The following is a 27050-nucleotide window of genomic DNA, read 5'->3' as shown; positions in this document are numbered from 1 at the left end:
GAACATAATGAATATCACATGGAATCATTGGGGTAGGACAGGAGCAGAGTGACCCTTCTATTCAAGATGGCTTTGAATGGTATCAGCTTTGAAAGCCCAGAACATCAAGAGCATCACAGGACAAACATTTTATAAACAGAGACTCTGCAAAAGCAAAACAAATTTAATCTGAGAATCTCCTCACTTCTGTGAGAAGCATCACAGAAATAATTACGTGCTCCTGCCTTCCATGCCCTCTCCAAACCCAAGCTAAGTTTTTCAGACTGTGCTACAGAGGTCTCACATTCTCTCTTTCTCTTGCTGCTCTTTGATGATTTTGTTGGTCTCCAGTGCCAGCCGTTTCTGGTGCATTAACTCCTGGCGCTCCTGCTCCCGGACACGAGCTTCCCTCTGCCTCTCCTCTTCAGTCATGAACAGCTCCTTCCCCTGCAGCCAAAACCACCACCCCAGTCAGCTGGGAAAGCACCCCACGAATGCAGCTCTTCCAGGAAATCATTCGAACCCAGTCATGCAGAATCACACCTGCCATTCCTCACCGTGCTCTCCCTGAGGATTCACCCCGAGGGATCCCCAAAGGATCTGTTCTGGTTTCAGCCTCTGAGTTCTCACGTGCCAAACACCTCAGAGGAGGTTTGCAGCTGCTGAATTCAGCAGCACCACCATAGGGACCATGCCAAATGCCTGCTCAGTGTGTCACCCAGAAAAAAAATTCACATCACAACATGACACTTCATTGAAATCTCACTGAGCAATGAGATGGCAGAGAACAGAACACTGACTGATTCCCAATGTGGGGACAACTACACAGTTACTGGGCTTTAATGCTCCAGCCCCTGGCTTCTGCAGAAACGTGTCATCATTCAGGAGCCCAAACACAGGGAAATACATCCCCAGACACTGTAGAGTTTGTGTATTTCAGTTGGCTTTGTTCCTGTTTCACTTGCTTCACAATTATTGCTGTCATTATTCAAGATATTTCCATACTGTTATACATAGAACACTTTGGTAACACTAATCTAATCTTCATTTCTGAAATTAAAATCCCATGTTAATTAGGAAGGTAGGATTTTTCCTGTCTCTAAAGCACAAAGTAGATGACTTGAACAAAACCAGGCACTGAGGAATGTCTTTGCACCATATTTCAGAAACTGTTTCCTTTTGCTCTCCAGACAAAGACTGAGAAGAGACATGCAAGGTGAAGGAACAGAACAGCAACAATTGGCCATTTGAAGGACACCACCCCAGTAATGCATGCTGAGGTAGAGCTCACATTGTCAAAGTTGTTAACATAACTGGGATTGAAACGAAGTCCTTAGGATGTTGAATTCCTGGAGCTTAATCAACTAGCCCAGAGTATTTGTTTAAACAATGCCTACAGTGCCTCTGGACAACTTCACCTTTTGTTACTGTGAGAGTAGATCAAATAAACTATTAATTCCTTAATGCAGCTACACAGTATACACAAGCCCTTAGGAAGTAGCTGAAGTGACTTATTAAATCTTTTTTTCCCTATTTAATTCAGTTGAAAGGCAATTAGAAAACAGTGTATTTGATTAGTCTATAGAACTTGATTATCCTCGTGTACACAAGTACACGCTTTCTAAAAGAAAGATTAAGGCAGTAAGAACATTAAAACATTTATTATTAAGTCACACTGAAGTCAGAGGGAAGACTTAATTAATTTCAGCTGGCTTTAGATTAGACCCCAAAGGCTTAGGGTTCTGCTGCACAGAACAGTGTAAATGACAAATTGGGCAATTTTCAGAGTGTCAATGCCCTAATGAGATCAGATAAACTGTTACAAAAGGAACTAACCTGGAACAAGACTAAGGCATCAGCTATTCAGGATTGAAAATAATTTGTCTCAAATTCAATTTACCTTCCACGTTTCAGCAGAAGCAGGTATCTGTTAGAACAGAATGTCTCCAACATGAGAGGCCATTACAATACAGTTAATTTCCATTCCTTGTCAAGGGAATGGTTTGACATTGGTTCACAATCGTGTTTTATTTGAGAATACTTTGTGTGGTATGGAAGAACCACACACCACTCAAAACTGTCCTGGTTTGACAGAGGTTTAGATTTTATACACAAACACACCTTTTTTTTAATCCTTTTTTTTTTACCATTGGTTTACTTACATAGCAATTTTCTGCTTACAAAAGTTATGCTTTTACAAATATATATATTTTACTTACAGCCCCTGCCACCACAGAGATGGTCAAAGTACGGCTGCTCTTGAGCACTCTGACAGCCTGCAAATTAAAAAAAAAAAATAAAAATCAGAGTGAATGAAGGGATACAAGGCCAGTGTGATGCTAGCTGCCAAGGCTGGAATTTCCAGAACTAAAGAGAGTGCTAGGTATGCAAATATCCAAAATCCCACGTTCAGTACACAACCCCCTGAGTCAATAGCTCAGTATCAAAATATTCCACTTTTTGTGGACACATGTTTAATAAGCTGACAACTACAAATCCAGGGAATTAAGAAGACTCAATTTTACCTCTTTATGGTCGACATTAGAAAAGTCCACTCCGTTCACCTCAACAATCTGATCACCAACCTAAAGAAATTAATGCAAATTTTAATACAGATGCTGAGTTAGTAGATATATTAAATAAAACCAAAGATGTGCTCTCTAACACAATCAATACAACAATCGTGGGTACTGGCAGAGCAGAGGGGAAACAGCTCAGGCTTGCACATCTCCTACACTGGGAAAAAATCCCCCAAAACAATAAACCCCACAATAAACCCTTGACAGAATTGTTGTGATTATAAAACAAGAGTTCCTTGTGGTACCTACCTTGGAAAGTGGCAACCTTACCTCTAAGCCCACCTCTGCTGAAAGAGAGCCTGGCTTAACATTGCTGATAAAAATGCCTGGTTTTTGTGTGGGACCACTGGAAATACTGGAAATGTAAAAAAACCCCAACATTAATTGGATTATATTTATAGAATAACATTTATGAGGAATACAGCGAGTAGTTTTAGTTTCCTCATAGTTTTTTTTTTTTTTTTGCTTGAAGAATATTTATGGTATTAGCCAACTCTGAAACCAACACCAAAACTTACCAGTATACACACAATGGTTTATCATCCTATTTTTCTATTCTCTATACCACAAAACTGGTTTTAAAGAAAAAGCTAAAATGAAAATATTCAAGCTTCTGTATTTTGCCTTACATGCTGAAGCTGATATGAACTGACCTACACTGTGTAAAGGACCAGGACACCGAGGATATTTGAAAGCCAGCAAGTAACACAATTAGAATTACTGATTATTCACTGAACTGCAAGTACTGTATGCATAAAACTTTGTTATTTTGTTAGGATTACTTATTAGGAGTAAGAAGGAAGTTTCATCCAGAGGCCAACATCCAGCTCAGGAACTTTAAGCTGCCATCTAATCTGGGCCTAGATACAAAAACTACTTTTCTAGATTATATATTCAACAAGCAGTGCTGAGCCACCCCTCCAGGTTTGTCAATAATTTTTTCAAAACCTTTACATCCTCCAAATTACAGGAGAAACAAGTCCTGATAATTTCAACTATATATTTCAAAATATACAAGAAATCCTACAGTATCCCTTCTATTCCAAAACCTCCATAAGTATTGCAAGGACAGGAGTCCATTTTCTAAAATATCTTACAAATTCAACATTAATTTTAGAAATGGAAAATAGCTTTGTGATGGTGTTTTAGTTCTGAAAAGGGTCAGGGAAAGCATGGTTAGTGCAGGGAGTGAACCTGGCAGTGGACAGTGCTGGAATTTTGCTCTATCACCCAGCAGCACTTTTAAGTATTTAAAAATGTAAAAGAATTTAAATGATCCAATTCCATGACAAGTTGTACTAAGGCACTTCCAGTCTGCTCTTAAATTTTAAAGTTTTTTTCTTTATGACAGAACTGATAACACAGGTTATTATTTGCCTAAAAATATGTGATGTGTGCCACAGACATCCTGCTGTTGCAGCCTGCCTTGCTGATCCAGCATGGACCTTTATTTTCCTGACATCATATGCAAGAAGGATGGAAATAACTGCCTTGAGGGTCTCATTTTAAAAACAGTGACAATAAATAAAAGGTGTGTACCCACCTGCATCCCATGCCTTTTGTGCCAATCAAGCTAATGAAGACTTTCTTCTCTTTATTGTCTCTCCCTCCAGAGGAAGCAAGTCCAGCAATGCTGCCCTTTCCTTCCTGCAGAGGGATGAAACAATGCTGCACACGTTAATTCTGGCTTCAATTGGTATCAAGACCACTATAAAATTTCATGCAGCCAGGATTTCATCCCAGCCAGCATCAAGATAAGATTCAAGGTTCCATTCAAGGCTCCAAGGTTCTGTCCTGCTGGAAATGAGTGTGGAGTCATTTCAGTGGAGCTGCATGGCTGAGGTGAAAGGCTGAACTCATCTATTTGGAGAAGATTACTTAAATAGTCAAATTTTGTCTTCAGGAAAGGGTGAAGGAAAATGAGAGGAAAGTGATATGGCAAAATAATAATTTGGGTGCTCCCTGACAAAAGGGCTGGAGAAACCCATGAGAAGGCTTACTGTTTAACTAAGTCTGTCTGTCTGAAAGGAAAAGAACAGTAATTGTGGTGTTTCTTTTCACTTCTGCAACCCTTAGAAGTCACTTGCATTCAAAGTTGTAATTCCTCCACTAATATGCCTGAAAGAGGCCAAGCAATCTGATAAAGATTCGTGCAGTAGAACTACAGTCTGGAAGTTAATAAGCTCAGGCAAAATGAAGAAGCAATTAATGAGCAAAAGCGATTTCAGTTGTGTCCTGCCCTTTCCTTACCTAATAGCTCTACAATCATTTCATATCACAAAAGATATTCCTCACAGAATCCTTTCAACAAGATATTGCATGATAGCAATGCACACAACAGCTTCTCTGATAAGGTCACAGGAGAAAGAATTTCAGAACCATTACAGATTCCCCAGAAGACATTGAACAAAATATTGATCTCTTACCCCAGGCTCTGACACAAACTGATCCACATATTGCCATTTAAGGGGTTCATCTGGTGAACTGAAAGGAAAAATGATTTTAAATAATGGGACAAAATAAATGTCAATGTGCTCCAGAAGCTACTTTGGAATGGAGCCTTCTGTTTTGCATCCACAACTTTCTTTGGATACCATTCACATTTGGTTTATTTTCCAGCAATTTAAATAGAACATCAAACAAGGATACAATTATTTGGGCTGGAAAAGGCTGAATATAAAACTGATAAAGTCCTCTCAAGTGAAACAATTATAGGAAAATCAGAGGAAGACTACAAAACGAACCATAAACACTCAAACATTTACACAAATTTCTATGCAGAGCGACACCTCCTGTCATTAACATCTCTCAAACATTCCACTTAAAGATTCAGCTTTTCAACAAAATTTGGAAGACCAAAACAATTTTAAATTTTTCTAAACTCTGAAGCCATCATCAAATGCTACAAACACAGAGAAGTAGTGGAGCTCTCTGTTAAGAGAGGTGCATTGATAATTAAATTTCCAGGAGATGTCTGTGACAAATGAGGAAACAGAAATTGGTTCATTTAAGTCGGCAACTGGAATAAAATCAGATTCATCAAACAAGACATCAGCCTGTTCATTCAAAAGGATGTGACATTTTAATCAGCATTCACACATTTTCATAATTAAACACAGATTCTTTGCACAGAAGAAGCTGTAAGAAAACGAATAATGTGTTTTCAAATGAAAAGCCATTACCTTTTGACAGGTATCATGCCAATATCTGAAAAAGCAAAATACACTGTTCAGTTTCTGCAGCCCAAGAACAATCTATTAATAGCAATTTCGGTGACAGAGGTGAGGTTTTTGGGGGGGTTACTTACGTCTGACTTTAATGGAGACGATTTTCTTGGTTCGGATGAGGTTGATGACCTCCTCGTGCGTGCAGGAGGAAATGGAATATCCGTTTATGCGCACGATCTCATCCCCAACCTCACACACGGACCCGAGAGGAAAAAAGCAAATGTTGAGTTCAAGTTTTCAAGATTGGATACAGTCTGGAAATCATTTTGATGCAAAGGATAGATAATGTTGATTCATGAATAATTTCTGCATTTCAGCTAATGTCCAGATCAGACTTAGCTGTATTTGTTTTTAATACCAAACACCAAAAGAGCAAATTAATGGCCAAGTAACAATTTTGTAAATAATGTCTACTATACAGCAGATCTGTACTCCACAGATTACCTTAAAAAAAAGAGTCTGTGTTTGAATTCAAATAATTTTGGAATTATTTTCTTCTTTTATACTTTTATACCCCCAGTCCACATGATCACCCTTAACACTGATTGGCACCCCAAGGACATTCCCTGGCAGTGCTCAATTTAATAGTGCAGAACAGACAGGCTGCTTCCAGCCACTTCTACAGAGTTTCATATCTTAATTATCAGAATACAATCAAAAAGTTTCCCTTCCTCTAATATAAACCCAAATTTGACATGCTATGATGACTAGAGAGAATTTTCCAAGTTTTTATCAGCTCTGCCCAGTGATCCTCTTATCCAGGTAGGCTGAGAAGGAATCAGTGATGGAGACATTTCCTATTTCATTTAAAGCAGTGCCTTATTATCTGCTCTGAAAAATGCCAGGTCCTGGCTAGAGAACCATAAGCAAAGACTTTTACTTGGCATGAACCACGTGATGGGGCTGTATGAAAATTGGTGCAGGATTTCTCCCATTATCAATGCAGATCCATCCACTGCACAGTAAAATACACAAATGACCACCAGGAAATTACCTCAACAAACCATCAACAGTGTCATACCTCTGATCTGCACATGGACAAAGCCAATTATTTGGGTTTACTCCTCTCCAGTAGCATTTCCTCTGAACTACTGTGAATATTTGTTATGTAAAATGTATTTGATGAGACTTTTCTCATTACCATCAACAGCCTGGGATTTTGCTCTTAGTCGATGAAACTTTGGGTTCCTTCTCACAGATGTGTGTGGTTTCATGGCAGCATTATCCCTAATTAATGATTACCTAAAATGTTCCATTTAAAGACCCAAGTGTCAAGCTCCCAAATTTCACTTCGGGTTTAAGTTTTCCATGCTGGTATCTGCATTAGGCTGATTTCAAGTTTTAACAAAGCTAAAGCAACTATATTTTTATTCAACAAAATTTGGGTGGAATGCACTGTCAAGCTCGTTTGAAAAAATAAATCTACAATTACTTGGTTGAGAAGCTCTGTGCTTTCATTTTGTATGAGAAGAGTGAGTGGAACTGAAGAAGAAACTCCTCAATATAGCCAGTGCTCTAGAGACTAACACAAACAGAGACATGGGGTGACAGGACATCAGGCAGGCTGTCACCTTCCACCTTTCTTCATATTGTAATAATGACAATTTAATTTCCTACTCTGATCTGTCCAATTGAAAACAACAAAAAACCACAAACAAACCAAAAACCCCATCAATGTAATTTCTTCATTTCTTTCACAAACTTTTCTAATGTTTCTGGGAAGTGTCTCATTCTCTGCAATACACAAAACATCAACAACACATCCACTCTGCCATCACTGCTCACGTATCACACTTTCTCCTGAAGCTGAGGATTTCTGGCTGGCAGAATAAAGCACCAGAAGCTGCAAAAGCAAAGGAAACTCCTGCAGAACAGACCCCACTCGCAGAGGCAGAGCAGGACTGTGGTCCCTTGCCCCTGACTGGTGGGACATCCACTCCCTCTGCTGGGCATCCAAAAAAGCCTCGTCCAATGGCCTGCACCCCTGACAGCTCGACTGGCAGATTTTAAAAATAATCCTTGGTAAGAGCAGAAATAGGTGAGAAATGAAGGCTTTTGAACATAGAGCCTGTAGGAAAAACACAGAACCAGACAAGGAGAGCACATGAGGGCTGCAGCTTGTAGCTACACCTCTGGTGGCTCTGTCACTCATTCACCAACTTGTTCCAAAGATTTAAAACCATGTCCATCCACCTTCTCCATTTCCTGGTCATTTGACAAATGTGCTGAAGAGCAGGGGAGGGTGGGCTTCGTGTTGGTTTTTCTTTCAGTTCAAGGAAAACTTTACTCACATCTTGCACATCGTGCAGACTGTGCAGCCTGGCTTTGCACAAACCTGACTCTTTAAAGTGTAACCTGTGATAATTATTGATGCAATAGCTATGGACTGCAATGCCTCAACACACACAAGCCCCCCAGTTTTAGGGCTGCAAATGAAAACGGGGCCTCTGGATGAGCAGAACTCGTGTTGTTCTGAGGCTCTCAGCACCCCCTGAGCCAAATCTGTTCTCATCTCCCCAAGAGGCACTTGGAAAATTCTAAAGGCACACAAGAGCATATTTTATTTTTCCCTCCAGTATGGCAATGAGCTTTTCCCATACAGGTATTTTTAACACTCTGCTTTACTAGAATGTCATCTTATTTCTGAACTCTTCACTCAGCCCAATGCCATTTGTAATGCTGACAGACAACGACTGAGGCTGCTTTACAAATAACCCAGCTAGGCTGGACTGCAGGAGATGTATGGGCATACAGCAAACTGCTTCTCTTTAGCATGCTTGAACAGCTTTTCCTGAACAATGGTATCCAATATTGGGGTAATTAAGAGCTGTTTTCATGTATTTGGTTACTTTTATACAGGTATCACTGTGTACCAAGCTAATGAATCAGAACTGTAGAGATAAAAGTCAGTGGAACTGAGCAGAGTAGAACAGTAACAATTATTTTGGTATTATATCACAGTTTCCCCTTTCCCTATCAAACAGAGAGATGACAGACTTTTTAGAAAAAAGATGCAAACCTAACTTTTCTCAATTAAAATGCCTATTATTTCTAACTTTTAACATGAGAAATATAATATTTAGTGCTTCTAGGAAATTGAAGGGCTTCATATAACAACATCAACTGTTTCAAATTTCCCATTTTGTATACTGCTTCCACTTTCATCATTCACACCAATCTCTTTGTATTCAGCAGAATCCTCACACACAAGTATCAAAAAGCATTGGGGGGGAGGGAGATGAAGTCCATTTCTTAATGGAAGGACAAAATACTTTAGAGAAACTGTGGTCAAAAAAAGGGTGAAAACTACAAGTGCCACAGAAACCTTCGTTATTATTTGGTCATTTTAAGGTAACTTGGAAAGTACTTCAAGGAGGAATCATGCAATTTGAACTGGAAATTTTAAAAGCAGCAGGATGTAAAACCGATGGTATAATAGAAAATTATTCTACCTTTCTCAGACAGCACTTTTGGGATTGAAAATGTGTAGAGATTTTGTTAAATAAAGCAGGTGGGTGAAATTTCAGAAGCAGCTGGCTTTACTGTGAGACAGCAATTTAGAACAATGGGCTGCCTGTCAGGTCTTGTTATTCAGTGAGGTTCAGAAAATGCCGAGTGCTACCTATTATTCAGGCACTTTAGGCTGAGCTTTAACAGCACCTATCAAAAACCAGAAGCCAGGCAGTTACAGGAGCTGCAAAGCACCATCTGCCCATATGAATTCATATAATCTAAGCCTAACAAATTCAGTCAGTCTCGAGCTTTATCTGCTAAACCCCACGTTCTGAGTTACAATAGGGTTTCTACACTCCAGCCCAAAGATCCTTTACAATCCCCCTCACTGACACCAACACATTCTACAATGACCTGGGTCACAGAAAGCCACGGGGCCTTTTTGTGTTCACACATCCTAACAGGAGCACAACAGCTGAACATCACCCCTCATGTAGTGATTGTGCCAGAACACGAGTCTGAAACAAGCAGAACTGCAACACAGCATTAACACAAATGTGTCAGCATGGCAATTTAAGGCAGTGCCCAATAAATCCTTCATTGATCAGCACCATTAGTGCCTTCCAATACACTCCAGAAGATGTTTACAAAAGCCATGTAAGCGACTGCTCTTGACCTTTTTCTCAAGTTTCTAGCAGCTGGGGAGGGAAGCAGAGCCCAGGAGCAGCTCCCCTGTCCACACCTGCCATTCGTGCTGTGCACTGCACAGGATGGAGAGGGTGCCTCGATGTCCTCCCCTGCCCACTGACAAATCCCATGTTGAAATTAGGCTGACAACACACAGAGCACAAGGTTTGTGCCGAGCTACAACACCTCTAGCAGCTCTGCGAACACAGCTTGTGGTTTTGTTCTCAGGAGTTTCTGAAGCTTCCCCCCGGATGCAGAGCAGGCTGACAGAGGGTGGAACTAACTCAAGGGGGATTCTGAATGGGATACAGAGCCATGAATGCACAAACAGAAGGGCGTGCACGTGTATGCAAACAGAAAGAGGAACAGTTTAAATTTTAGAAAGCTTTCAGCATGAGTGACACAAACACAGAAATCTAACTTCAACTGCCTTGTTGAAAGACATTTATTTTTATTTTATAATCTAAGAGATTTGTGAGGTAATACTGAAGCATATCTACAAAACATGCTAGCTTAATTAAACACTGTAATCAATCTAATCTAATATATTTTGGACTAGTGTTAAACATAATCCTTAGCCATCAATACTCTCAGCAAATACTCAAACTTGGCAAATTAAAAGCAGCCAGGCTTATTAGCCTTTCCAGTCAGAAACTCAGACCTTTAACACACCTTATCAGATTCAAAGTCTGATGAAAAGATGCAGACATTTGGCACAGCAATTTCTCACTTTCTCTTCACTAAGCAGCATCACATTCAAAAAGAAACCAAACACCCAAAACTTCATTAATGCAAATTGCCAAAGTACTGCAGTGTTTCTACACGCAATTATTTTTGCCAACCTTATTGGCAAGCTCATGTATCCAAAATTCAATAACAGGAAGTGCAATCCTATGCAGTACAGGGGACACTGAGAATAGTCAAAAGTATGTTCTCCCTTTTATTGCATAAACTGAAATCCACAATGTACACATGAAGCTGAAGTAAATATTTCATTACACAAATTCTATCTGTGCAAGATAGAGTTAACACTTTTAGTATTTATATAATCTGTTCATCATTTCATCAGATCTTTCTTTCCATCTGCTTACATATAACTTTTGCTACTCATGAATTACAAATATGCCAGAAAAACTTTTAACCTTCAAAAATTATCATATCTCAAACAAGAAAAAAAAAAAAAAGGTTTCTATATCATTAAAAAAGCAAAATGAACGTTTTTAATGACTTTATTCACCACTGGCACAATGGTATTTACCATGGCATTACCTTACTTAGGAATTCTATTAGAAAATTGAAGCGTGTCTCAGCAAAAGCAATTTCTAAATGTTAAAGAACAACCCTCAGCACCTAACACCAATAGAATTTCCTTACCTGAAGTCCAGCATTGTCTGCCTGCCCTCCTTTAACTAACTGGGAGATGAAGAGGCCACAGCTGAATTCCACTCCACCTCTCACACTTAATCCAAGCCCTTCAGGATTCAAACGATCCAATCTCACCTCCTTCAGCTTTCTGCAGAAATGTTAAACACGTGAGTGGTCAGCTGCATAACACCTAATCTCAATAATGTTTCATATGAAAGTTATGCCAGAGAAAAATAATGTCTAATTTAGGCATTGAAAAAAGCAAGTTCACTGAAGTTTGGATGGATGGGAATTAACTAAACCGTCAAATTTATTCATATGAATAAAGACATTTGCAATCACGAAACTGCTTTTAGAGAGTTAGAGCTATGAGATTTTTTTTTATTATTAAATGCAGGAAAAATGAGAAAATATTGGTTTTGACTCCTTTACCTTGCTTTTACTAGCTAAAACTACTTGGCAAACAATTTAAGCACAGTACAGGCAGCTGCACTTCCAGCAAAGACAGCAAAGTAAAATAACTATGCCCAACTCTATAGAGACGAACATTTTACCGAGTTTCAAGGTAAATTCAGAGTATTTCCTGGTTGTATTTAAGTTAGCTGCATTTATTATTATTATTATCATTATTTGTTGTTGCTCAGCACTGTCCTACCGTGACCGTTTGGGGGTGAGCTGATCGTATTCCACCTGGTGCCTCAAGGGGATGAGCGGGCGGATGGCATCGAACAGGGCCAGCCTGCCCGGCTCGTTCAGCACCAGCTTCAGGTCCCCCACGAGCACGGGCAGGTTCATGGACCTGCAAAAACACCCACAAAAACCTGCCTTTTATACGGTGTCGTGGCTTCAGTATTTGCGTGTCCTTTCTAGGCAGCGAAAATGATATTGATGGAGATAGCGGCTTGACAAAAGCAAAATAGCCCCTGAGAAAGAAAACTTTCTGTAAATAAAGAATACTTGCTGCAAAACACCTGAATCTCCTATATATTCATCTCTTTGAGATCATGCACATCACGTTTATAGATGAAATCTCCAATTTCATTCTCAGACTACCCACAGGGTTTATGGAACTGTTTGAAAATAACTTTCCAGATGAGACAAACCTGCCTGATGGATTTTGGTTTCCTTGCTAGTTGGGGATTCTTGTAAGTCAATCTAGGCTACAAGCTCCTTCCTTTCCTGAACTTAGAGGACTGACAAACAGTTCAATCCAGGAAAAAAAACCAAAACCTAATATTCAGCAGCTAGAGCAAACACTTTAAGTTTCAACTTTTGTTCAAAATCAAATTTGAAGGGTTATTAACCAATGAACAAAACCTACAAAAGTTAAACTGCTGTGAACGTCTCTCATGAGAGCTAAGCAAAATGATCTTGAAATTGTCAGCATTGAGATAGTTACAGGTCTATAAAATACTTTATTGTACAGGAGTGGAGGAATAGTTAAGGTTCAGCTGAACTATTACTATAAAATATTCAATTAATTTTTTTCTGTGTTATTTGCTGTTCCCTTTCTTTTAATTTACATTTCCTGGGATGCAATATTATAATTATTGATATTCATGTTATATCAATAATAATTATAATAATATAAATAATAGAACAAATAATATATATAATGCAATAATAAATAATATAATATAATAATTATATTATTAATAATAATATTATTGATATTTCTATTATATGCCTATTATTATTAGGCATGGACATTAAAACTACAGATCAGGTATTACCTATATGGGATTAGAGGTCAAATGCTTCTGGAAATGCTATTCCCAGTGAAACAGATATTAATTGATCACTCCAACAAAAATTGCACATATTTTTGGCCTGGGACATTTCCTAATATATTCCCAGGAAGTGATGCATCATCATTATATGTTCACAGAGATATTGAAAATTTTGCCCAAGTCATTGGAATTGTGGAAAAATAAGAAAAATTATCATATGCATTGTTAATTTAGTAACTGCAAGGAGATTTTAAATAATTCAGATCTGCTGAACCAACTGGCTTTCCAAACAACAGTCTTTATGAATGGAAAAACAATTAGACAGACCTGAGTGAAACTGGATCAGATATGCAGCTGAATACCCCCTAACTCCAGCCCAGTGCAAACATCAGATGGAAACTTGGACATTTCACTCAGCTGAGAAGCTTTTAATTACAATATGAATGAAAATAATGCTTATCAGAGCCATTTCTCTATGATCAGTGGAAAACAGATTCTCATCTTCTTTGAAAAACGATGGATCATAGGCTGATGTCATTTGCAACCAAACAAGTCTGAGGTAACTGTGGTTTAAATCAGTTCAGCACAGGGACTGGTAATAGGCCTATCACCTTTCCCATTTTTTACCCTTGTGTTCTAATAAGCCACAGTCATTAAACATGCCAAACACATTCCAAGACTAAATTTTTCCAGCTTTCTGAAGGACAATTGCAAAATTTTTATCTGAAAAGTTAGCAAAAAAAAATCTCTGAAAAGCGATGTCAGTGAAAACTTTGTACCAAATTAATAAGCATTATTTGGAAATATTAATGAATTTTATTAATGCTCCCTTCCTGTTTCCTAAGAACAGTTTTATCATGCAGGAGCCTCCCCCCACACACCCCCAAATATGCATCCACCACACTCTGCCAAGTCATAAAATCAAAGTAACTTTGTAAGTGATTACAGGCATGCTCCTTCTTTGCCTGCACGTTATGCTGTGAAACCACAAGACTTCATTAAACAGGATAAAAAAACCTCTTATTTCAACTACTTTTCTAGTAGCATATGAGAAGACTAGTTAAGATAATGAATATTAATTTTTCAAATTTAAAAACATTAGCAAAATTCCATACAACCAAACATAAAGGTGGATCTTACTGGTGGTACATTCGCAGCACATCGTAAAGGTAATCCTTCTCTGCTTCATTGTCAATTAACAGATTGACCTGAAAACCCAGAGACATTATCGTTAATCTCGGACTTAATGGCCACAAATGCTAAACACGAGAGACTTTCACAGATTCTTAAGCCATAGAGCAAAGATTTAATCAAGGCAAAACCACGTTTTTACAACAGGGCATCCCCTCACCATGTCACACTTCCAACGAGACTTTCTGCAATTTAGCAGGACAACAATTACACAAGGTGGTGAGTGCTGATACATCCTGTGTGCTCGATTACCCCTCAGCAGCAGCATTTTTACTGTAACACCGTATTGGTCTTACCTGATAATCACTGTACTGTTGAATAAATGTCTTCAGAAACCTTTTTGGCCACTCGTTAATGTAGCACATGCTGTCACAGATAGAATCTGTGTCCTGGAGCCCAAACCAGCGATTTCAGGAGCTCACTTCTAGCATTATGCAAACTGCTACACCTCTGCTCCAGCTCTTAACTGATAGAACTTGCTAGTTATTCTTTCCTCCCCCACTAATAGTACCTGCACTTAAAGCAGTCTCATATTACTATGCCTGCTCTTGGATAATTACAGTAAATTAAAGCAAAAGAAACCAAACCTGAATTCTTACATGAGGAGTTCAATTTATATTCAGTGAAAGTGAGACCCCCCCCCCCAGTCTTACTTGTAGTGAAAGGTCACATAACAGTCAGTTTTACATCTGGACAAGCCTGATGTTTAGGAAAACAATTTCCACCTGACCTAAAGGGTAATATTACTGTGACGTGAAGGCTGAGAAGCAATTTGCATACTTAAAGAAAGGCCCTTTCTCTCTCGGTCTGCCATGGTTTGTATTATGTTCTAAACTAAATACATGCTTCATATTCCTTTTGTCCCACTTGGCTCTCTAAAGCCAGCAAGACTTCACATTCCAGTGGTTTTCTGTTACTTGTGCCTTCCTTCTGGCTCTCTGAAGCTGGCAAGACTTTGCATACAGGTGGTTTTCTGTTACTTGTCTCCTCTGGAAAAAGACACTTTCAAAACACCTAAAGGCCAGGAAGCTACAAGCAGGTCAAGATTGCTTTACAGTTCTACCAGTGAGTAAACCCTGAATTTCCAAACACATAGGATAAAGTCTGTCTTAAAAAGAAATAAATTGCACTCAAAAGTTCAACAATACTGTGCACAGACTCAAGGCAAGGATAATTTAAAAGGTAAAACTCAAGGTTAAACTAATTCCAGCATCAATTGTTCACTTCTCTGACAGGTAAAATACAGAGCTCAATCCCCAAAGCTAGCTAAGACACTGCATGAGCAGTGTCCTACAAAAAGCATTTAATGTTTCAGTGCACCAACCTTACTCAGCAAGGGACAAAACCATCATCATCTCTTTTTCCTGACGTGGAAAGCAAAAATTACCAACATTCCATTTTTCTCCTGATATGCTTGCTTGTGGATACATCCCTGCTTCCTCTCAGAAAATAGAGAGCTTCATTTAAATTCTGCTATTTCTCCTGACAAAATATTCAGTCTTTGTGCTTGACTCCTGCATCCTACACCAGCAGCTTCCTCATGGTCTGAGGAAGCCCAGGACCCCCCTGATTTCTAATCCACTCAGAATGCTGCAGCTGGGTTCATCATCCTGGCCACCCTTTGTAACAGAACAATCTCCTCCTGCTGCCTCCCATTCCATCAATGAGCTTCACAGCCACCTGCATCTCTTGCCATTTTCCCAATTCTTTAACTCTTTGAGGTCAAGTCTTACTGTAGACATCTGCTTTACCTGGACCTGCCATCAGCTTCTAAAAGCTGACTCTAATTTCATAAATCCTAAAATATCTGCCCCTCCTACCTTTAAAAAAAACCCAAAACACCAGTGATGACATGGTGTAACTTGGATCACAGTAGTATTTTAGTATCTATTTCTCAAGAAAATGACTGTAGAGTCATGGGATAGGTGGTTTCACACCTTTTAAACCAAGGATATTTAAGAAAAACCTGGACAAAAATCTGGCCATGGCCCTGGACAATCAGCTCTTGGTGGCCCTGAGCATGGGGGCTTGGGGCAGACAATCTCCAGGTGTCCCTTCCACCCTCAACCCTCCTGTGATTATTTGAAGAATCTTCATAGCAGCTGTATCACTGTTAATCCTAGAATACAAAGAGCTGCTTATGCTCTATTTCTCACTACATACATTGCACTGCTTTTCATAGAAATTAATAAAAAGTTATCCCACAATCTGCACCTACATATGTGGAAAAAAAAAGAAAAAAAGAAATTTGTCAAGTAGTCTACATATTAAGAAGTCTACCTATGTTATTCAGTGGAATAGAAGTGGAAAAAGTCAGATGACAATAATGCACTATGTTAGCACTATCCCAATTTGCCAGGTTTCAAAGAACAGTATGAAGTCCTGTTTAAGCTACACAGATTTTGGAAAACTATTGAAAGAAAGGGAAAAACTGGTCAGTATGTTTGCATATATTACATATTTTACATTGCTGCTTGGTTGATAGGGACATTGATTAAAATCCCTAAGAAGAAATAAACTAAGAAGAAAAGAAAGAAAATGGACATTAACTGAGGAAATTTAGATCTTGTGAGCATCTTCACTGGGATGTCAAAGGAAAAGTAAGCATTCAAGACTGTGGATGCCACAGAGGTCACTAGAAGCAGGATGATACAAAATAAAGAAAGAAAATAATTGTTTCACTGTCTTCTAACTCAGATAAAGCTGTCACTGCTGTTTGCAGCAACCCTGACAATACATCTTACCTTATCAGGGGTGGGGCTTGAATGATTTATGAATTATAGCAGCAATGAAAGGGAGAAGGTTTAAAGTTCAAGACAGTAACCACCCACCTAGAAAGCAGAGTCTTTACAGAAATGTTGCACAACTCACTGCTGAGTTATACAGTAACAGGGAGCAAGGCAGAAACAACGTGCTAATGGCTACAGTCATCATTATGGAATGGCCAGGTCCTCAGCGTTTCTCCAGTTTGACACACAGAGCTTTTTTTACTGGCCCTCTAATTCATCCTAACAACCCTTTAGGTAATGTGTTTATTACCAGGTGATAGATACTTCTATAAAACCTTATTTTGCAGACACTGTGTGTCCTAGCTGATAAAAAAAAAAAAAAAAAGAAAAAAAGAATAAAACCAACCACAACTTCCTTCACAAAGCAAATCAAACTCCCTCAAAACGCTACAGAAAACTTCAATCTGAGAGAGTCCTAAACGCCTTGGCAAAAACATCTTTTACACTTGCAAACTATTTCCCTCCTCCTTTCCTTAATTAGAGCTTTCTGGGCGTCCTTCGCTCATGCAATTTCGCGCTCTGCCGAGCACTAATTTCAGCGGGTGAGTGACAAAAGGACGGTGCCAGGCAGGCGGGGCCGCTCCGCGCACCCACGGGAGCGCAAAGGAGCTGTGGGACACACATGGAGAAAGTAAGAAAATTACAGCCTGAAAAATACTCCAGGCTGGAGCTTCTCAGCTCTGTTCCCAGCCCATGAGCTGGTCCAGTTCAAGGCCAGGGAGAATTTCTCCCAGGGTGATAATTTGGTCACAATAAAAAGGAATTAATACCAAGATAGAAGCCCTGTTGTGGTGTGTGCCCAGGCCCTGGCAATGGGGTGTCTTCTCTCTGAACCAATCTCCTTTTCTCTGCTCTGGGAGTTGCAGTCCTGCTATAAAACCAAGTGTGCTTCTGAATAAACTGGGCTCTTTTTTTCTTTCATCTAAGACGATCATGTAGCTGTGCATCTTATTTCCGCTTCACTTGAAGGGTTAAAACCCTTTTCCACGGCTACACAGGAGCGCGCAGGAGCGCAAAGGAGCGCAAAGGAGAGCACAGGAGCCTGGGGAAAGCGAAGGTGCAAGCGCAGGGAGCCGAGCCCGGGCGCCAGCCCCGAGCAGCACCGGCTCCAACGCGGTCTGAAACAAAAGTCAGTTGTTCCGAGCCCCGAAAAAGCTCGTGCACTGGGGAACGTCCCTCGTCTCTCGCTCTCTTTCCAAGGGTTTTAACAGCCATGCCCTCCCAGGAGGCTGCCAGGGCAGTGCAAAGTCCCCGAGCTTGTCCCTTCCTCCCCCGCTCCGCGCCGGGACAGAGCCGAGCCCGGCCGGAGGGGCAGAGCCGCCCGCTCCTACACACACACAGACAGATATACAGATATATACACACATACAGATATACACACACACAGACAGATATACAGATATACAGACACACATATATACACATATACACACACACAGACAGATATACAGATATATACACACAGATATACGGATATACACACACAGACAGATATATACACACAGATATACAGATATACACACACACAGACAGATATATACACACAGATATACAGATATACACACACACAGACAGATATACAGATATATACACACAGATATACAGATATACACACACACAGACAGATATATACACACAGATATACAGATATACACACACACAGACAGATATACAGATATATACACACAGATATACAGATATACACACACACAGATATACAGATATATACACACATACAGATATACAGACATACACACACACAGACACACATATATACACATACACATACACATATACAGATATACAGATATACAGACACACATATATACACATATATACACATGTACACACACACATACAGATATACAGATATATACACACATACAGACATACACACATATATACACATATACATACACATATACAGATATACAGATATACAGACATACACACATACAGACACACAGACATACATATATACACACATATACAAACATATATACACACATACATACACACACCCATATACACACACATATGTACACACACACACACACACACACACACACACACACACCGTGTGTACACACTCCTACACGCGGCCCCCACCGCCTCACCTTGTGCCGGAACTCGCGGGCGACGCGGCGCTCCATGCTGCGGGAGCGGTGCGGGATGCGGGAGCGGTGCCCGAGCCGTACCCGGAGCGGTGCCCGAGCCGTGCCCGAGCCGTACCCGGAGCCGTACCCGGAGCGGTGCCCGGAGCGATGCCCGAGCCGTGCGGGGAGGCTGCGCGGGCGAGGCCGCGCCCCGGGGCGGTGAGAGGCGCGGCCGCCGCCGCCTCCAGCATCCCCGACAGCGCAGCCGGGCAGCGCCGCCCGCCCTGGGCTTGCGGCCGAAACGGCGGAGAGAGCGAGAGGAAAATAAACATCCATGCCCCCTGCCCCGCGGTGTGCCACCCGCGCTTGTTTGTACAACTGCTTCTCCTCAAACGGCACTCCCATACCAATTTCTCTCCTGTATTTGTAGGTGTGCATGCGTGACACTAACACTCATACTTGAGGAAAGCACGAAGATGTGAATTTTAAAGCATGCTAACACCTGGATTAAAGACAAACCAACCAACCAACCAAACAAACAAACAAAAAAATCCAAGCCCAAACAAAGAAAAAATTTGCTTCAATAAATTGTTGTACGGCAAATAATCTCAACGTCTTTATTTTTAGGTAAGCGGAGTGAAGCTGATGCATCTCTGCCTGAACCAGACTTCCCCCAGCCTTTCCCACCAACACGATGTTGTTGCTTACAAACAGAACCTCTGACGTGGCCGCTGTGAGTAACTGCAGAAGGATCAAGCTCGGATCACCTGTAAAGGAAACAATTTCGGATTAATCTCTTTCATGCTATTTTGTCTTGAGCTGGTTCTTCTCTCACTTTCCCTACTGTAGTACAAGATCTTAGATTTCCTCAGTCAGGAGGGCAGCGAGTGCAGGATATCTGCTCCCAGAGTCTCTTGGTCTCCAAGCAGAGTCACCTTTAACCACGTAACTCCAGAGACAGCAGGGTTTACTTCAGGACAGCTAACTCACCTCTCTTCCTTCCAACCGAGTGGAAACTTGTATGAACACTTATAAAAACGCGATTTAAAAGAGCAAAAAAACAAAAAACCCCACAACTCCATACTGCCACAACCCCCTCTGTGTTCTATTTCATAATTTCTGTGTGATGACTTTTGTAAGCTACACCGGCTCCTTAGAAACTGCTCTTAGCCCTTTCAGATGATTTTGCTGTATTGGAACGTTTCAACTGTATGTACATTACCCATTTCTCATACCAAGTGTCAGGAATATGAGGAGAGTGCATATTGAGCCTGTATGTAAATAAATACCGTTGTTTTCAGTAAACAATTTTCTCTTAAAATTGCAACTATTAATACATAAATCATTTTTACCTAAGTTCCAGTACCACACCATACCACAAAGCTATTCTCTCCACACAGATACAGAATTAAGCACACAGATATAGAATTTCTTCCATGTACATGCAAAACAAAACTATCTTGTATTTGAAAAGAGGAAGGAGACACAAAAAATTTGAAGCACGCATTAGAACCCATGCACGCAGCCTTTAAATTTATATATAGTCTAGAACAACCATTGATATCTATCAATTGTTTCTAGAAGGCTTTGCAGGAATAGATCTTATACAAGCTCAAACTTATGTACATTTGAAAGAAAGTAACTGGGTTTTATAATACAGATAAACTTCCCGGGAGTCAGAAATTCCTCCACGTAGTAAACGATTGTGGAATTAACTTCACTTGGTGATATGAAAACTGCTCCGAATGTAAAGGACCCAGTGCAGAAAGGATGACAAACTTGGTGGCTCTTAGTGGGCTGTTACACGAATTCCTGTGCTCCACTGTGCACAAATACAAAACAAACGAATCCACAAAGTTAACTCATGCTCCAAAACTGGATAATCAGTAAATTTATGACATGGTTCTGAAGTTCTCATTGCTTCAAGTGCACCATATATTAAAAGATGGTACAATTATGACTGTTGAGTATTTTTAGATAATGAAATCTTTCCTAGAGAGAAATCAAATTGCATCTAAATGGGCTCTAGATTAGCTTCAATTCTTGTTTGCTACTTGTGGCATAAAGGGAAAACGAACAAAGTGAGCAGCTCATTTAGTAGGCAAAGAAATACATTAAAGTGTGTGTTGTGTAACCTGATCCCTGTTGCTTTTATCTACTCTCTCTATTTCCATTAATGTAACCTGGATCGGTGAAAGTGCACCAAAGCCAAGCACATGCTGCACTCGGAGCAGATACAGGCTGTGGCTAGCATGGAATTCTAAAAGTCGGTTTGGGGTTATTTGGAAAAGGCTATGTCAAATTAAAGGATATCTTTTATTCCTCACTTTCTTTTCTCTCAAGCACATTCTCCCTCCAACACTTACAGGAGAGAACAGAATTCTCAGTGGAAACATCACTGGTTTTCCATCATTTCATTAGAAATGAAACACAAGAAACACAATCCACAGGGACAAATTACAAAGGCAGAAAAAAGATCTTTTTAATGACTTACTGTTAACAGACTTCCCAAAGCAGTCAGAAAAGGCCCCTTTTTATGTGAGACAGTTTCTCACCTGGTACGGGCAGCTTCTAAAGCTTCTGTCATAAGATCTGCAAACCTGCAGAATGATGGGGAGAGAGACAGCAGCAGATGGGAAAGGGAAAATAACAGAGGAAAGGTAACAGTGATAGGAGGAGAGTAAAGGGAAGAAACGTAATGGAAGGATGCAAATTTAATCATAAGGGGTGAGAGAAAGAAAGAAAGAGAGAAAGAAAGAGAGAAAGAAAGAAAGAAAGAAAGAAAGAAAGAAAGAAAGAAAGAAAGAAAGAAAGAAAGAGAGAAAGAAAGAAAGAAAGAAAGAAAGAGAGAAAGAAAGAAAGAAAGAAAGAAAGAAAGAAAGAAAGAAAGAAAGAAAGAAAGAAAGAAAGAAAGAAAGAAAGAAAGAAAGAAAGAAAGAAAGAAAGAAAGAAAGAAAGAAAGAAAGAAAGAAAGAAAGAAAGAAAGAAAGAAAGAAAGAAAGAAAGAACATGGAAAAGGCTCCACAGAGGGCTCCAGTGTGAATTTATAGTAAAAAAAAGTTATCAGAAGCTGTGGAAACCATCCACACACGTTAGCTGCATTCACCGTGTCTCACTTATGGCTGTCACTATTCAAGTCCTGACACTGTTGGAGGGGCCGTGCCCCGTGCTGAGCTTTGCAGTTCCCAGCAGGAGCGCTCGGTCCGCGCTCCGAGCCCGGACACCCGAGCCGCCTCCCAAAAGCCCCGAGGGCGGAAAAGTGGCGGTGAATGTGAATGTGCGGAGGTGGCGAGGGCAGCGCCCGGCACGGCCACGGAGGGAGGGAGGGAGATGCGGTGGCCGGGGCCGGACCCCGCTGCGGGGCGAGGGGCGGTGTCCGGGCTGGGTGCCAGGGCCGGGCAGGGCAGGGCAGTGCAGGGGGCGGGCGGTGGGTGGTGGGTGGTGGGTGGTGGATAAACCCCCCGGCCGCCCCGCCCGGGAGGGCGGGATGAGCTCGGGGCGCAGGTAGCGGTCGGAGCTCCGCGGGAAGAGGCGCTGCTGCCCGCATGGAGCCCCGGCTCCTCCTCGGAGCGCTGCTGTGCGCCTGGCTGCCCTCGGGTGAGTGTCAGCCGGGCACGGCACGGCACGGCACGGGCGGGCAGGACGGTGTGACCATCACTAACCTGCCCCTGTTCCCTTCCAGCGCTATCTCCGTGGCGTGCCTGGGCGCAGCTCCCCGCTGACAGGGATGCGCCGCTCCGCAGGTGAGAACCGGCCGGGGCACAGCGCTGCCCGTCCCGGGCCGGGTGCGTGGGTGCCCATCCCATCCCATCCCGTCCCGTCCCGGGTCCGGTGGGTGCCCGCTCTGCCCGTCCCGTCCCGGGTCCGGTGGGTGCCCGCTCTGCCCGTCCCGTCCCGGGTGGGTGTCTGCGCTGCCCGGGCAGAGCCAACGCTGCTTTTTTCTCTCCCTCTCAGCCCAGGCAGCACGGCAGGAGCCCGGAGCAGGACCGGCCTCGCTGCAGCGGTGCAGGTGAGGATGCGGGCTGGGCTGGGCACCGCAGGGCTGGGCATTACTGCACCTCGCTGGGGACCCCGGGGATGTGCGGCTTCCTGCAGGAACGAGAGCATCCACTCATTGCATCCAGGGCTCGTGAGGCTGATGGGTTCGGCTGGGGCCGGGATTCCCAGCGCCGCTGCCCGGGGAGAGCCCTCGGAGAGTGCGGGATGGAGCGATGGCTGTTCTGGCTGTCATCGGGATAATGAACTTCTCACAGCACTGTGATACCATCCGTATTTTGGGTGGCTGTTGTACCACTGGTGATTCTTCAGGACTTGCCCTCGAATGTCCCAGCCACGAGGACTGTCAGTCCTGAAGGAAAGTTTAATGTGAAAGCAGCGAGAGAAGATTGTGTGATGTATCTAGGGCTTTAGCTTGTTCATGAAGTTATGTGTTGTGCAAAGCTTCCTTGCTCGAGGTGGAGCTGAGGGCCGCTCTGGCTCATCAGAAACATTTGCTTTGTGGGAGCCTTTTTGCTTCTCGGTGGAGGTAAACGAGCTGGCAGTGTCGGGTCATTACAGCCCAGCACTCAGGTTTTTGGATGTGGTTTATCTTGGCAGCCCGACTGTGTCGCTCATGGCACGTTGCTGAAATGTAATGAGGGTGTGTGGTTCCCACTGCCTTGTTCGAGGGTGGGAAAAGGAAGGATTGCTTTGTAGTCCTTGTTCGTGGCTCCTCAGAGGGAGTCACCTTTCTTTTTTGCTTTTTCCCTGCTCTTTCTGGGAAAAAGCTCAGCAAAGAAAAAATGTCACATAACTGCAAATAGGTAACCAAACCAAGCAGCAATAATAGCAAATGCTCCACTCCAATTGTCCCATCAAGAATTCCAGATATAGTAATAAATTTTTTGTTTCTTTCTGGGCTAGCTAGCCCACTGAGCAGAAATCTTCAGTAAGAAGTATGTTTAAGAGGAAGGAAAAAGAAAAGATATTGCAGTGGTATTGAGTAGAGTGTAATTTTTACTTTGCAATGCAGGTTTTTTGAGAACTTTATAGTAAGACAATATGAAGCAATAATCTTAATAAAAATGGTAAATTTACTGAAAGACCAAGGAGGTTTTTTGGTTTCTTGTTTATAGCTGCTGATTTCTTTGTTCTTTCTGAAAGGAGTCTGGAATGGAAGTTAATAATACTTCACCTACAGCAATGTCCTTGCCTCAGAACAGGAGAATCCACAGTATGAAATGTGAATCATCCAGTAAGTTATTTACATTCCTACATAAAGTGAAACTTCTCTTGTACCTTATTTTCTCTATTGTTTAATCATTCTTAGAAAGGAAAAAATTAATCCTAAAATGGCTATTACAGGCCTTAATGATGATGAGGCTCTACCTTGTTTGGTCCCAGAAGTATCCAGGAATATGGAAACTTGTCATGGAGTTTCACTTAGCTTCAAGTTTACACTTGGTTCTGGTTTGATAATTTGAAAGACTGTTCCTGACTGCAGCTTTTTTAATAAAGAATTTTCAGAAAGGAAATCTTCTCTAATGGTGACATACCTAAAAATGTGGATTGATGTTTAGACACCATTAAATTGCATGTCCTGTACATTTTTTTGTGCTTGGAGATGGTTTGTTTCTTTTTGCTGAGGTAACCTGCAGGTGCTTTTTGTGTGTATGGTCTATGGGTCAGCAGGATAAGGTCCTTTTGGCCACCAGCTTGCAGTGGTGGGCATTTGCTTGAGGAATGTGCATCTTTGGTTTTTTGATTTGTCTTATTTTCAGAAGTGAAGTGGACAGGCTTAAAATATCTTTGCTAAAGGGTAAAGATCTTCTGGGTTAACCCTTAGAAGGGTCTGTGTCTTGCTTGTCTTGTCCAAAAGAGAAGAATGAGGCAAAATAATTCAGAGTAATTTTAGTTAGTGATGCAAACCCTCTGGTTTCCCTTCAGTCAGCCTGATTGTGTTGGATGTGGGACCTTCCTTGAAGTGAAGAGTCTCAAAATAAATGTTTGAAAATAAATGTGTGTTTTGGTGAAGATGCAAAGTGCCTTTGAACAGCTGTCATGATGCTGCTCAGGAATGTGTCTGTGTGAAGCTGGGGCACTGCAGAGCCCCTTGCAGTGATGTGAGCTGGATTCCAGCCACACTTTCTCAAAGGCTGTGATAAATAACGGGCCCAAGGTTCTGCCACTGCTCATAGGAGAATTTAAAAGTGGGATGAACTGAAAAGGAGGCCCATGTGCTCAGGGGACTAAAATAACCCTAGCCAGGGGCTGCAGTAGTTATGGGGGCTGGAGTATTTAAGGTGAGAGCAGCAGAGAAGAATTCAGACCTGTGTTATAAGATGATCCCAAGCCTTCACCTTATTTAATAAAGAAGGAATTTGAGGCTGGTTGCTTCATCACAGCAATGGTGGCATCATCAGTGTGATCTGCAGGTTTTAGTGGTAACACTGGTTAGAAATCCCATTTTGACTTATGTGAGTCAAATCATGCTGCTTAGGGATGCTCTTTTCTGCTAGAAAAGTCTCACCAGTTTTCAGTTTCAGATTCCAACCCAGTGCACTCAACTGGCATGATGTCAAAGGGGAAAGAGGAGCTGAGGAGTTTTTAATAGGTGTTGCTTTCAGGTTAATGGAGGACAAAATATTCTTTAAGTTTTCCTAATTTTAACTTCCAGTTAGTCTTGATGTCTTTTCCCTTTCTGCAAGTATTGTAATGTTCTCACATTTCTAGGGGAGAGATAAACTTTTGATGTGGTCATATGGGTTAGCTTATTTGGAGAGCTCATATTCCTTTAATGACAAAGATTAGAATGACCCCCTTGTTACAGGACATTTATTCTGAATACTTTAGGAAGTATTTCTGTGTTAATGGAGCAGAATGGGATGATGAAAGGAGGCCACATTTACAGTAGTAGGAGCACTAAATGTGATCTGAAACAATGCTGCTTTCCTCATTACCTGCTTGGGGATAACTCATGTTTGCACACACAGCTGTTCTATGCAGTGTAAGGAAAGATACTTAACAATGATGTAAAAAGGGATAGAAATAAACACAACAGCTGAGATTATCCTATTTTCTTAGAATCATACACAGACAGAAGAGAACTTGATAAAAAAGGAAATGGTTATGACTGGGTCATTTGTTTTTTTGATTCAGGTTTGACTAACAGCTTTTCTCTCTACAGAGAGCCAGGGAGATCCATGGCAGTGGCACTGAGGGTCCCCAGGTCGGCTGAGTGTTTGCAGTCTGAACAAACCCGGCTTGGAGCAGGTTACCTGAGCCATGCTCAGACTGGAATCATTCAACCTCAAACATCAAAAGGGGGCTAACTTCCTCTGCAGCTCAGGGGAACATGACTTGCAGCCTAATTGCACATTATTGTAGCTGGACAGGCAAGAGGGCACAATCTTAGAGGAGCAAAGAACAGAGAGCAGAGCTCTGGTTACACAGGTCTCAAGATGAAAGGGATCAATGTCTGCCTCTCTGACAAGAGGAACAGGCTTGTGCATTATTGACAAGATTGGTCACAGTGACCATGGAAATGAGATGGCTCAGGCAGTGCAGGGAGGGACCTTTCTGCACGGTGCTGCAGTATTTTTATTTTTATTGACCTGGCCAGGCAGGGAAGGGAGCAGGATAGTTGGGCCAGCATTGCCTTTTATTTTATCTACTTGCTTTGTTCTTTTGAGCATGGCCTTTTTATTTATTTATTTATTTATTTTTGGTTGGAGGGTGGGAGACTGCTCCTTGAAATCAAGGGAATCAAAATTAATTGTTTGGATATTTTGGAAAGAAGCCTTCAGTTTGTATCTTCCTGAAACAGTTTCTTCTGAGCAGCTTGTCTGCTTTCTGAAACAAAAGCAATCTCAGTTTGTATTCTAAAGTACAAAAACCACTATGATTGCATAATAGTAAATTATAAAAATTAAAATCCTTTCCTAAACAAATTTTATAGGAGCAAATACTAGCAAAA

The 27050-nt window shown here is 41.4% G+C and overlaps 2 protein-coding genes across 6 annotated transcripts in view; one reads left to right on the top strand and one right to left on the bottom strand.

The window, feature by feature from the left end:
• The window catches only part of USH1C (USH1 protein network component harmonin), a 46745-nt gene extending 27442 nt beyond the window's left edge, over positions 1–19303 (bottom strand). For 2 of the 5 annotated variants that reach the window (XM_088175694.1, XM_088175696.1), the window contains exons 1-12: positions 19118–19303; positions 14161–14228; positions 11946–12089; positions 11300–11438; positions 5866–5974; positions 5741–5765; positions 4985–5042; positions 4102–4205; positions 2829–2913; positions 2505–2564; positions 2199–2255; positions 284–426 (exon numbers count right to left, since the gene is read on the bottom strand). In XM_088175694.1, the coding sequence (XP_088031820.1) occupies positions 284–426; positions 2199–2255; positions 2505–2564; positions 2829–2913; positions 4102–4205; positions 4985–5042; positions 5741–5765; positions 5866–5974; positions 11300–11438; positions 11946–12089; positions 14161–14228; positions 19118–19153 (1028 nt within the window). In that variant the 5' untranslated portion in view covers positions 19154–19303. Of the gene's footprint in view, positions 1–283; positions 427–2198; positions 2256–2504; positions 2565–2828; positions 2914–4101; positions 4206–4984; positions 5043–5740; positions 5766–5865; positions 5975–11299; positions 11439–11945; positions 12090–14160; positions 14229–14507; positions 14659–19117 lie in introns of those variants that run through there. The other 3 variants (XM_088175693.1, XM_088175698.1, XM_088175695.1) reach the window with 2 other exon arrangements.
• A 3870-nt stretch (positions 19304–23173) lies between these two features.
• Positions 23174–27050, top strand: part of OTOG (otogelin) — a 127451-nt gene continuing 123574 nt past the window's right edge. Inside the window, exons 1-2 of the mRNA XM_088175726.1 lie at positions 23174–23292; positions 23537–23621. Of these exons, the coding sequence (XP_088031852.1) occupies positions 23174–23292; positions 23537–23621 (204 nt within the window). The remainder of the gene's footprint in view (positions 23293–23536; positions 23622–27050) is intronic.

The sequence above is a fragment of the Sturnus vulgaris genome, chromosome 18, assembly GCF_052056855.1.
Source record: "Sturnus vulgaris isolate bStuVul1 chromosome 18, bStuVul1.hap1, whole genome shotgun sequence".
Classification (NCBI taxonomy): Eukaryota; Metazoa; Chordata; class Aves; order Passeriformes; family Sturnidae; genus Sturnus; species Sturnus vulgaris.
The sequence above is the reverse complement of the archived record's forward strand: the minus strand, read 5'-3'. Positions and strand labels throughout refer to the sequence as shown.